Raw genomic sequence first — 12,751 nt, forward strand, 5'->3', positions numbered from 1 at the left:
TGTCAGTATGTTTTGTGAATTTTCTAGACTGTGGGTTTTCTGTTCATCTTCCTAAAAGTTTTTAATTTTGATGACATCCAGCTTATCAATTTTTCATGGTTAATGTTGACTGTATCCTATCTGGAAATATAAAATAGCGTACCTATTGAAAAACAGTTTGGCAGTTTCTTAAAAATAAAACATAGACCTGCTGAGTGATCGATCTGTTCCACTCCTAAGCATTTACTCAAGAGAGTAAGATATTCTCTTATAATATCTTCTAAAAGCTTTATGGTTTTATCTTTTACAAAAACAAAATTTTTTTGAATCAGTTTTTTGGTATGATGTGAGGCAGGGGTGTGATTTATTGTATTTGGATGTCCATTTGTTCCAGCACCATTTATTGATAATGTTTTTCTTTTCTCTTTGGATGGTTTGGTATCATCAAAAATCAGTAATAGTTTGTGTGGCTCTGTTCTGCTCTGCCCTCTTGTCCTAATCTGTTTGTTGATCTGTATGCCAGTGCCTCACTGTCTTGATTGCTGTTGCCGTTTGGTGAGTTGTAAAGTCAGGCAGTGTAAATGCTAACACTCTGTTTAATTTTGGTTTTTTAGTTGAAGTGTAGTTGCTATACTTATATAAGTTCCAGGTATACAATAGAGTGATTCACAATTTTAAAGGTTCTGTTCCACTTACAGTTATTATACAATACTGACTCTGTTCCCTGTGTTGTATAGTATGTCCTTGTAGCTGGTACGGAACAGTTTGTACCTCTTACTCGCCTACCCCTATATTGGCCATCCACCCTTTCCGCTGGTAACCACCAGTTTGTCCTCTATTATCTGTGAGTTTGCTTTATCTTTTTTATATTCACTAGTTTGTTGTACTTGTTAGATTCCACATAAATTTGTCTTTCTCTGCCTGTTTCTCTTAGCACATGCCCTCCAAGTCCATCCATGGTGCTGCAGATGGCAAACTTTTGTTCTTCTTTATGACTAGGTAGTATTTCACTGTGTGTATAAGTACCGCATCTTCTTTATCCACGTGCTTATTGGTGGACACAGGCTGCTTCCATCTTGTGCTGCTTATTTAGGCAGCTTTATTGAGGTACACTTGACACACTGTAAGCTGCATGTGTTTAAAGCGCACAGCTTGGTGAGTTACACCACGCCTGCACCGGGACGGCGTCACCGCAGCAAGGAGCGTGAGCATGTCTGCCTCGCCCCAGAGTCTCCCTGTGCCCCTGTGAGCCTGCTTTCTTCCCCTTCCTGGGCTCTACCTACCCTTCCACAGGCTACTGTGGGTCTGCCTTCTGTTACTTAGATTGCACTTTCTAGGGTTTTATGCGGAGTTGTTTAATACAGACTCTCCCATCTGCTTTCTTTCAGTCTAATTTTGAGATTCATTCATGCATTTGTATCAGGATTTATTTTTTTTGTTACTGAACAGTCTTCTACCATTGTATGGATATACCCCCAATTTGTTTATTCATTAGCCTGTTGATAGACATTTGAGTTGTTTCCATTTTTTGGCTATCATGATAAAGCTGCTGTGAACATTAGTGTACAGGTTTCTGTTTGGACATATACTTTGATTTCTCTTGAATAAATGCCTGGGAGTGAAATGGTTAGATAATACAGTAAGTGTATGTTTAACTTCTTCATTAAGGAGCCTGTGTAAGATTGGCATTTATTTCTTACATACATTTTTGTCTAATTTTATATATGGTGATATGAAAAAAGTAAAAGTCGTTCAGTCATGCCCAACTCTTTGCGACCCTGTGGACTATAGAGTCCATGGAATTCTCCAGGCCAGAATACTGGAGCAGGTAGCCTTCCCTTTCTCCAGGGGTCTTCCCAACCCAGGGATTGAACCCAGATCTCCTGCTTTGCAGGTGGATTCTTTACCAGCTGAGCCACAAGGGAAGCCCAAGTATACTGGAGTGGGTAGCCTATCTCTTCTCCAGCGAATCTTCCTGACCCAGGAATTGAACCAGGGTCTCCTGCATTGCAGGTGGATGCTTTACCAACTGAGCTACCAGGGAAGCCCCCATATGGTGATACAAATATATATAATTATGAAGTATGTAGAATTCACCTATGCAAGGTAAATTTTGGTATAGTTTTCTACTTTGGATGGCATCATTGAGAAAATATATTGCCTAGCTAACAGGATCCCTTGACAGTTTACAGTTCTTACTCTTTGAAAAGTATTATGTCTCTTTAAATTCTGTTTGGGTGCCCAACCATTGGGGTTGTTACTCCATACTCTTTAAGGCTTATTTCCATTCTTCAGCAGGAAACTGACCCTGTCACATGGTTCATGATTTCTCACGTTCTGCTTTGGGTGTTCAGGCTGTGTATTTGTTAGCTCTCCAGTGTCTTTTTGTAGAACTCTTATGGTGTTTGTGTTTGATGTTCATTTTTGTAATCACTAAAAATCTTAATCTGATGGAAGGAATGATGATTATAATTAATGAAATGGTGACAGTCATGTTGTATTTGGTTTTTAGTTCTGACTCTTCTTCATTAGTGTGGGCTGGAGGTTCAGGTGATGTGGTAGAAAGATTTGTTCTCTTTAGGCCCGGATGTCAGGTTTATAATCCAGACAGTACAACTTGGACAAAGCCCAAGAATAGCATGTGTGAAGCACCATGCAGGAATGAGGCTCTGTCTTTAGAAGAAGTGCTTTTTATGTATACCCTCTTCAACTTGTTTTTAAAATCTGCTGGAGTGAGAGGTCCAAATGGAGAGTTCAGATGCTTTAGGAGGGAACACACATTTACCTTCAGTTCACGTGCTATCTTAAAATCGCTACCAGCCACTTTCAGGATTGTGTTTGTAGGGCTGTGTTGTATATTCTGTCATTGAGTCAGCAAACGTAGAGTTGAAAGATTTGGAATATAGCTAGAAAGGAAACTAACTTCGTAAAAGGAGTTAACAAGTCCTGAAGTTCACTGGGGCTCCGTTGCAGAGGGCTCTTTAAGTTTGGGCAAGTTCTCTATCCTGCCCGAGTTACCTGTGAAGGGGGATGTGTTACTAATCTCAGGTTGTAAAATACTGCAGTGTCAGTTGTGTCATGAACGTAGCTCTCCTAAGTTCGTTTGGTGTTTTCAGTGTGCCTTAGAAAATGTTTTAAATAGAAATCACTGCTTGACTTCCTTTCCTTACAAACTGCTGTTTTGTTTCTAAACAAAAAGTGTGCAGGGTGATAGTGAAACCTGGCAGGGAACCTTTTGTTTTGGACGACCTTCTTTTGCCCTGAAGTGAAGGGTCACATAGAAAGAAGAAAAACACCTGCATTTTTCCCTATATAACTTTTTAAAATGAGAAGCAAACTAGTTTTCAAAAATTAAATTTATTGTTAATAGATAATGCATTCAAATGATTCAAAATTCAAAACATATTAACAGGTGAACAGTAAAAAGTTTCCTTCTTACCCATGTGCCCCAACTTCCAGTTCACCTCCTCCAAAGCAGCCAACATTGTCAGCTTTGGGGTCTCCTGTAGTTATTTCATGCTTTAGAAGCAAATGTGAAGAAGCAAAGGTGTGTCTTTTCTCCTTTTTAAATAAAGATGGCAGCATACTAGATTCATTCTTCTGCACTTGCTTTTTTCATTCATAAAAGTATAGAAATGACTTAATTAAAAAAAGAAAAACCTCCTTTAACAGAAATTGACAAAATCCTGAAATTGAAACAATAAAGGAAGGAACTATAGAAACCAATGTGGAAGTTACCGGAAAAAAGGAAATAATAAATACAATAATTAGGGCAAATAATGCATTCAGTTTAGTTCAGTCGCTCAGTCATGTCTGACTCTTTGAGACCCCATGAATCGTAGCACGCCATGGCCTCCCTGTCCATCACCATCTCCCGGAGTTCACTCAGACTCACGTCCATCGAGTCGGTGATGCCATCCAGCCATCTCATCCTCTGTCGTCCGCTCTTCCTCCTGCCCCCAATCCCTCCCAGCATCAGAGTCTTTTCCAATGAGTCAACTCTTCGCATGAGGTGGCCAAAGTACTGGACTTTCAGCTTTAGCATCATTCCTTCCAAAGAAAGCCCAGGGCTGATCTCCTTTAGAATGGACTGGTTGGATCTCCTTGCAGTCCAAGGGACTCTCAAGAGTCTTCTCCAACACCACAATAATGCATTAGTAAGTTCTAATAAATTGGCAAATCAAAGTGAAACAAATGACCAGAAAAACAAGAAATAGAAAATCTGAACAGACCAGTAATGAAGAAATAAGAAAGGTGTCTGACAGCCGAGAGAAGGCAGTTGAAAACAAAGAGAATTGCAGTTGATTTGAAGATCCTTAGATTCGCACCTTGCAAGTTAATGGTGAGCTCAAGGAATTTTTCGGTGGAGCATTAAGAATGGACTCCTGGTTGGTGGCCAGCTGCTCAGAGACCTGGCAGTGAGGAGATGGAGACAGACTTCAGTTTAGTCGCTCAGTCGTGTTTGACTCTGCGACTCCATGGACTGCAGCACGCCAGGCCTCCCTGTCCATCGCCAACTCCCAGAGTTTACTCAGACTGATGTCCATCGAGTTGGTGATGCCATTCAACCATCTCATCCTCTGTCGTCCCCTACTCCTCCTGCCCTCAATCTTTCCCAGCATCAGGGTCTTTTCCAGTGAGTCAGTTCTTTGCATCAGGTGGCCAAAGTATTGGAGTTTCAGCTTCAACATCAGTCCTTCCAACGAATATTCAGGACTGATTTCCTTTGGAGACAGACTAGAGAACATTTTATTATAGTTCTGCTGTAAATGGTGCTTAGCATGATACCCAGCACAGGTAATGAATGTTTCCTTTAAGGTTGCAGAGTCTTGAGCATATGAAAGTGATGATCATTTGCACCAGTAGAGAAATAAAAGGGGGAGATGCAGGAGAGAAAATAGATAATTAACTATGAGAACGGCAGGAGGATTTGAGATCTGGAAGACAGCTAGAAGGGGTTGGCCTTAGATAGGACAAGGGTTTCCTCTTCCATTCTTAAATGAAGAAGGGGTCGGTGCTAGGAGGAATTCAGAGTTCTTGTTTGTTGGCTTCCCTTTTCTTTGTAGAGTGGCTTCATCATATGCTAAAAATAACAGGAGACATAAAGGGCTTAGAGGTTTGAGAGAATGGAGAGTGAATAATGATCAGTGTAGACAATAGGGGAGGAAACTGGGTTAAATACACCAGGATCAGTGGGCAGCATTGGGACCCAAGTGGCTTCCCAGCATTTAAGAGCTAGTGCAGGCCTGGAGAATGCCAGCAAGTGGACTTTTCTCAGAGAGGACACTGTTGGTCTCAGGACACTTGTTGGTCTCTCTCACGTTCTTAATTACAAGTCCAGAGAGCTTTTGTTTATGTAGAATGTATTTGTTGATCTCTACTCTATTAGAAATTAAAACTAAGGTATTAAAATGTATATGTATATTCCATGTAGAAGTATAGTAAAAAAAAAAACCCATCATGTTAGCATAAATAACACATTTTTATAAAAACTGTTTTCTAAAACAATAGAAATTTAGTGAGAAGAATGGCATGTTTTACATTTTGCCAATCTCCCCAACTGTATTCGTAGACAATTGGATTCTCCTGTTTCTTTTTTCAGCCTGTTGCAGTATGTTGTTTTTGTTCAAGTAGCTGAATAAAATTCATCTTGAGAAGGAGAGGTAGTTAGAAGAGGGAGTATTTTAATAACCTTTTCAGTAATTGTGGATATTTTTCTTTGATATTATACCAGAACTGGACAACTGGTGAGTTTCTTAAAAATTCCATTCTGTTCAGTTGCTCAGTTGTGTCTGACTCTTTGCGACCCCATGGACTGCAGCATGCCAGGCCTCCCTGTCCATCACCAACTCACAGAGTTTATCCAAATTCATCTCCATTGAGTCAGTGATGCCATCCAACCATCTCATCCTCTGTTGGCCCCTTCTCCAGCCTTCAATCTTTCCCAGCTTCAGGGTCTTTCCCAGTGAGTCAGCTCTTCACATCAGGTGGCTAAAGTGTTGGAGTTTCAGCTTCAGCATCAGTCCTTCCAATGAATATTCAGGACTGATCTCCTTTAGGATGGACTGGTTGGATCTCCTTGCAGCCCAAGGGACTCGCAAGAGTCTTCTCCAATACCACAGTTCAAAAGCATCAATTCTTCGGTGCTCAGCTTTCTTTATAGTCCAACTCTCACATCCATACATGACTACTGGAAAAAGTTCCTTGGACTGCAAGGAGATCCAACCAGTCCATCCTAAAGGAGATCAGTCTTGGGTATTCATTGGAAGGACTGATGTTGAAGCTGAAACTCCAATACTTTGGCCACCTGATGCAAAGAGCTGACTCGTTGGAAAAGACCCTGATGCTGGGAAAGATTGAGGGCAGGAGGAGAAAGGGACGACAGAGGATGAGATGATTGGATGGCATCACCAACTCAATGGACATGGGTTTGGGTGGATTCCGGGAGTTGGTGATGGACGGGGAGGCCTGGCGTGCTGCAGTTCATGGGGTCGCAAAGAGTCGGACACGACTGAGCAACTGAACTGACTATTTGCTGTCTAGGTTGGTCATAACTTTTCTTCCAAGGAGTAAGTGTCTTTTAATTTCATGGCTTCAGTCACCATCTGCAGTGATTTTGGAGCCCCCAAAAATAAAGTCTGCCACTGTTTCCACTGTTTCCATCTATTTGCCATGAAGTGATGGGGCTGGATGCCATGATCTTAGTTTTCTGAATGTTGAGCTTTAAGCCAACTTTTTCACTCTCCTCTTTCACTTTTATCAAGAGGCTTTTTAGTTCCTCTTCACTTTCTGCCATAAGGGTGGTGTCATCTGCATATCTGAGGTTATTAATATTTCTCCCTGCAATTTTGATTCCAGCTTGTGCTTCATCCAGCCCAGCGTTTTTATGGTGTACTCTGCATATAAGTTAAATTAGTAGGGTGACAATATACAGGCTTGATGTACTCCTTTTCCTATTTGAAGCCAGTTTGTTGGTTAGCTGAGAGTTAGTTCTGACCTGTATCAGCGGACCTTTCGGATATTAAAGTCTGTTGAATTGGTCTGTTCTAGACCTATTGTATTCTGGTCTGTTCTGCTCCTAGATCTTTTGCCTGTGCATGGTTTTGTAACATCTTACCTTTGTGACATCATGAGTTTCTCAGCTATGCTGAATTATGCTGATCTTCTAAATGTTGATTTTTCCATTAGACAGTATTTTAACAGTCACATTTGTTAATATCACCACTGATTTCATCAGTGGAGCCTTTATGTGTCAGGAAGCCAGCAAGTTCACAGTGAAAGATACCACTTTTCTACCATTCTCATTTTCCCTTGACAGGTGGAATTTTATCATAGACAACAAATACTGTCATTGTTTTCCTTTAGGTGACAAGATTGCTTTGTTCAGTTTTGAGAATATGTTTGCCAAAAATGCAAGTCTGAATAATCAACCAGTTGCACAAGTGTTTTTCTTTGAGAGGGCTCTCCTACTTCATTATGTAGTAGAAATGCTTCATATGTTTCATTTCCTTTCATTTCATCATACCAAATATTAAAGGGGCATGTAGTTAAGGGTTAAGATTTAGTAAAATTGTTCTTTATCAAAACATTCAGAGAAACTGGCCTTTTTATTTTCTGGCAAGAGCATGGTGGTGAGTACAAGTGACTACTATACATCAACAGTGTTTATGCCAAGGTTCTAGTAGTTTTCTTCACCATTGCTTCTGTACCATCAGTGCAGATCTGAGCATAATGAAAAGGGCAGTGGGGTGGCACACATAACGTCTTAGTATTGGGTTGGCCAAAAAAATTTGTTCAGTTAGTGAATATGTTTTCTAATAAAGTTCTTGGTGAAAATGAAAACTGTCTTTTATTTTTATGTAAAATTGGATGAACTTTCATAACACTGCCCTACTTCATTAGTAGTAACCATAATAATACCTCAATAATAACCTCCACACAGGTATTTAGTGCCTCATAGTTCCACAGCTCACTCAGGCAGTGATCATCAGTGATGCTGTACTCTGACAAGGAAGCTTAATGGTGAACAATGGAAAGATCAGGTTCCCACACCTGAACGCACTACTCAAGCCTGGCACCAGTAAAGCATCAAGGAAGTACACAGCAAACCACTGTATTATGTGTAAAAATTCAGCTCAGTGCTATGAAAATGAATTTGACCTGTGCAGTCTCTGGAAGGGTCTTAGGGACCCCCAGAAGTCTACATTTTGGGAATGGATGTTCTAGGTTGAAGGTTTTGGTAGGTATGTTCACTGGAATTGAGACATGGTAGTAAAAGATTCCATAAAGGTTGGACCATGGTCCGTGGCCTGGGGAGTCCTGTTACTTTCTTCGTACGTACCAGCTCTTTCTGAGAGGCCACCAGTCCATGTTGTCAATTCATTTATTTCAAATATGACCAGTATGTTCTATTATACATAGTCAAAAGGAACAGTTTGCAATGCTGAAATGCATTTTGGGCATGAGAAACTGTAACGTGGAATACTGGATCAGCACAAAGGATTTAAGGACTAGAGGTCTTAGTCCTGTCTCTGTTATTCATGAGGCTTATTGAGTTCTGGGAATGTCACCTGACCTTTCTAATTCTCAGGTTTCACACCTCTCCAGTGGGATTAATTTTATTTGCATCCACCTTTTCTAGAGTAGTTTTGATGTTCAGATGATGCCATCAGTTTCTTACACTGGGTAACGTCTTCCTCTTTATATCTGTAAAGTTGTGCTTGGGGTGCATGAGATAAGTCAGTAAATATTTATTGAGTTAATGAATGAACTTTGAAAAACCTGTTAATTTTAAGCTGTTTTTAATATATACACAAATAGTTCATTGTATGATGAACTATCTACCTTTCACCTAACACATGTAACTCTAGAAAATAAGAACATATCTTTATAGAACTAAGATCACACTCAACAAAATTAAAATTGGGTCCTTAATACCATGAAATACTCTTCTCGCATTCAAATATCCTCAGTTGAATTAAAATACAAACATACATATGTTTTTACAGTTGGTTTGTTCAAATCAAGTCCACACAAAAATCCACTCATTGCATTTATTATGACTCTTGGTTTCTTTTAGTGAAAACATTTTCTTTTCCCTCAGGTCCCCCACTTTTTAAATTCGTCAACTTGTTGGAGAAACTGGGGCTAGTTTTATGAAATGTGTTAGTGTTTGATTGCTTTCCTGTGGTGTTTGAACTTTTACCTGTCTTCTTCATGTTTCTAGGAAGTTGTATGATAAGAGACTGATTTAGATTTTTGGGGAGGACATATTTAAGTGGTTTGCTGTGTACTTCCTAGATGTTTTACTGGTGCCAGGCTTGAGCAGTGGTTTCAAGTGTGGCAATGTGATCTTTCCATTGTTCACCATCAAACTTCCTTGTCAGGGTATAGCATTATTGATGATCACTGCTTGAGTGAGCTTTGAAACTATGAGGGGCTAAATATGTGTGTGGAGGTATTATTGAGGTATTGTTATGGTATCTTTATTTGAATTAAGTCATCAGTGAAATAGTATCTAAGAGGCAGAACTGCAGATAATAACAAGCCTGCAAATGAGGAACTGTATTTTTTACATTATAACTGACATAAAATATGGCTTTCAGGTGTTCAACATAGTGATTTGATAGTTTTATACATTATGAAATGATCCAAGGGACTGCATTTTTAACAGGATAATTTTATGTATAGCATGTAAAGAGCTAACCTTTTTTCCCCTGCCACAGTAGGTTGAGTTTGTCTCTTAACATCATGTCATATTAAAACCAAATACCTTTGAACCATCTTTTTACTAGAGAAGCTCTCCAAAACCATCCTGTGTACACATTATTTTTAAAAATTGGTTAATACAAATACAGTTAACTGATCATTATAATAAGATTCCAGATGACAAAAAAGAATGTGGACACATCCTTGGAGGTCTGTTGATAATGAGATTTAAAATGTCAGCTGAAGCTACCATAATTTTTGTTTGATTGGGTCTGTTAGGAGAAAAGAATTAAAGGATCACATTTTATGTGGTTCACAATTAATCCATTTGTAGAAATTGAATTAAAACACCAGGAAATTAAATCAAAACAATGTTAACATTTGGTAAATGGGGTTGGTTCCTTCTCTGTGCTGTTGGATGATGTCTGTTTAAATGATGCTGCAAGAGAAATGTCTTCATGTTTAGACCAGGGTGGACAGGTGGTGTGTTCAGGAAATCACTATAATCTCTGGGACCTAAAAAACTTTATAGTTCTTGAAAAACTTTCAAGGTTGTTGATCAAGAGACATGAAATTTGAACTTCTTTCTTCAGTAGGAAGAAACTTACTTGTATCTTCAATAGGAAAGTTAAAACTTCTGTTATTATTAACTTACTTCTTTCTTCAATAGGAAAATAAAAAATATTTCAAGCGTAGTGAACTTGCAAAAAAAGAAGAGGAAGCATATTTTGAAAGATGTGGCTACAAGGTATGAATGCCTGCTTTTATGTTAAATTATATATTTCTGAGTTTAAATTTATATAGCCGTTGTTAAAGTAACAAAACAATTGATCTTTGTTCAATTTATCAATGTTATACATTAGCCTATAAATGAGAAGCCATCTGGAGAGGTATGATTTTGTTTTTCTTTTTTTTTCTTTTATCTTGAATTCAGGAAAATACATGCATGACCTTTGGCTTGGAATGGTTTGGCTTTTTGTGGACAGCATGAAGTGGCTTGAGATCAAAGCTTGAATTTTTTTCCTTTTAATTAAGTCCTGGATCTGATACTACCTCATTTTCATCACTACCACCACTCCTTTCCCCACCTCTCCCAATAAAAGTCCATTTGTAAAGGGTTGAAAACATTTTATTCATTCAGCAGCAGTGGTATCAGCAGTGGTATTTCCCCTGCTTTCTCCTGAATATTTTAAGCCATTGTTTTATGTTTGCAATGTGAATAATCCCTTTTGGCCCTCAGTACCTCTGCCTGAGATATAGCCATTTTATATGATAAGGTATCACATTTCAAACACTGCTCACCCTACTGGATAGAAAATGTGATCTTGAAATATTAGAAATAAATGAGTTTTCTAGAAAACTTTGAATACTTTAGAAACATGACTAAAATTATCTTTGAGATTACCTAGTTAATAATGTATTGGGGTTTTTATTGGGAGGGGTTAAAGGTTACGAGGTGAAGTTGTGTTTAATTTATTTTAAAAGATGACTGTATCTAGTCTAATTTTTTAAACAAAGTTCAGAGGTTCTATTGAAATACTTTTGACAAATCATAAATTTGAAATCGACTCTTTGCTTGTGAAACATTGATTATACAATAATACTCTTGTGCATGTAATGGGGAAAGTTCTGGAAATTAATTTTATCTGGCATAGCATTTCTAGAAGAAAGCATGAAGAATGCAAATGGTATGTATATGGATTTGCTTTCATTTTGTACTTTTGGGAGAGGGTAGGTGTTAAAACTGTAGTTGTATTTCTGATAGGTTTCTAAAATATGAAAGTTTACATTGGTATTTTGATACTTAAGTATGTCGATTTCATTTGCTTCTAGTGTAGGGAATTAAAATATGTTTTAAAACCATCTAAATGTCAAATAGATAGTCAGAAAGGTTTCCCATTATTTGCTTGCCTAGCGTTGTCTAACTCACATTTAAAGTAAAATAAGAATCACTTACCTTTGGTTTAGTCCACTGACTCGGCTGCTTTCCCATATCCTTAGATTCGAACCTTTTTAACTTTTTGATAAGGTAGGAAAATAAACAGTGACAGTTTTCCTTTGTTTAGATTGCTCTTGCTAAAACAGCAGTTCTTTCTTGCCAGTATAGAGGAAAGCACTGAAGCAAAGTCATTACTGTAAAGATACCGCTTGTAACATTGAGTCCAGCTGACAGAATGTCTTAGGTCTTTTCCTTAAGGCTACTCACTGCCATTTTATAATTGAAAATGCTTTCCATCCTGAGATTGTGGGAGAAATACCTGTTTTTATGCTTAAAAAGAAAGCACAGGGTTTTCTTTCTGAAGCATATTTAATGGTTCCTTCTTGGTAGTAGTGAAAATACAGCATGTTGCTTTTATTCTCTTATAAAAACTAGTTACCGTTTATTGAGACTTTATGCTGATTTGGTTTGTGAAAATGGCGAAAGTTTAGTTTTTTACTTACATTTTCTGTTATTACTATTAACACTGATTAATATAGCCTTTAACCTAAAGTGTGGAATCATCAAGTATAAAATTGTAACCATACAGCCTTTCTTAACTGAATGGTTTCCCTTAATGTTGATCTTCTTTGATTATTTTTGGATCTTCTTTTGACATATTAGATTTGTCTTAGGGTCAACTGGAAAACCATGTTTCAGTATCATTTTACAGACCAAGCAGTGGGACTTACAAACTGCTGAACTCAGTTTTCCTAAACCGTGACTTGGGAAGCTGACTCAAGAAAATGTTAGATTTTTTTCCCTGCAGGTTCATATGAACAACAGTATTCAGTCTCATCTCTGTGTGCTAGGAGTAGAGAGTGGCTGGTTTTCATTATTTTCCTTCGTGGCTCAGTTCACAGGCAAGTTCAGTGGAGCATTGGGAAATTTTTTTACACATCCAGCGATGATTCCTGTGCACTTGGAATATACCTTTCAAAAATCAGGATAGGAAAGAGCTGATGCTTGAGGCTTCACAGGTTTTTGTTATCAAGCAGTTCTTTTTTCTTTGGTCTTCATTTTAAATCTAGAGCAAGGATCAAATAACCCTGTAAGATGATTTTCTCAAAGAGGAGAAGCAAGCTG

General features: G+C 38.3%; 1 protein-coding gene across 2 annotated transcripts in view; it reads left to right on the forward strand.

Moving 5' to 3' along the window:
* PRPF18 (pre-mRNA processing factor 18) overlaps positions 1–12,751 on the forward strand; it is a 57,572-nt gene that overhangs the window by 8,356 nt on the left and 36,465 nt on the right. The window contains exons 2-3 of one of the 2 annotated variants that reach the window (XM_055543863.1): positions 10,358–10,435; positions 10,551–10,577. In XM_055543863.1, the coding sequence (XP_055399838.1) occupies positions 10,358–10,435; positions 10,551–10,577 (105 nt within the window). The remainder of the gene's footprint in view (positions 1–10,357; positions 10,436–10,550; positions 10,578–12,751) is intronic. The other variant, XM_055543864.1, reaches the window with a different exon arrangement.

The sequence above is a fragment of the Bubalus kerabau genome, chromosome 13 (assembly GCF_029407905.1).
Source record: "Bubalus kerabau isolate K-KA32 ecotype Philippines breed swamp buffalo chromosome 13, PCC_UOA_SB_1v2, whole genome shotgun sequence".
Lineage (NCBI taxonomy): Eukaryota > Metazoa > Chordata > Mammalia > Artiodactyla > Bovidae > Bubalus > Bubalus kerabau.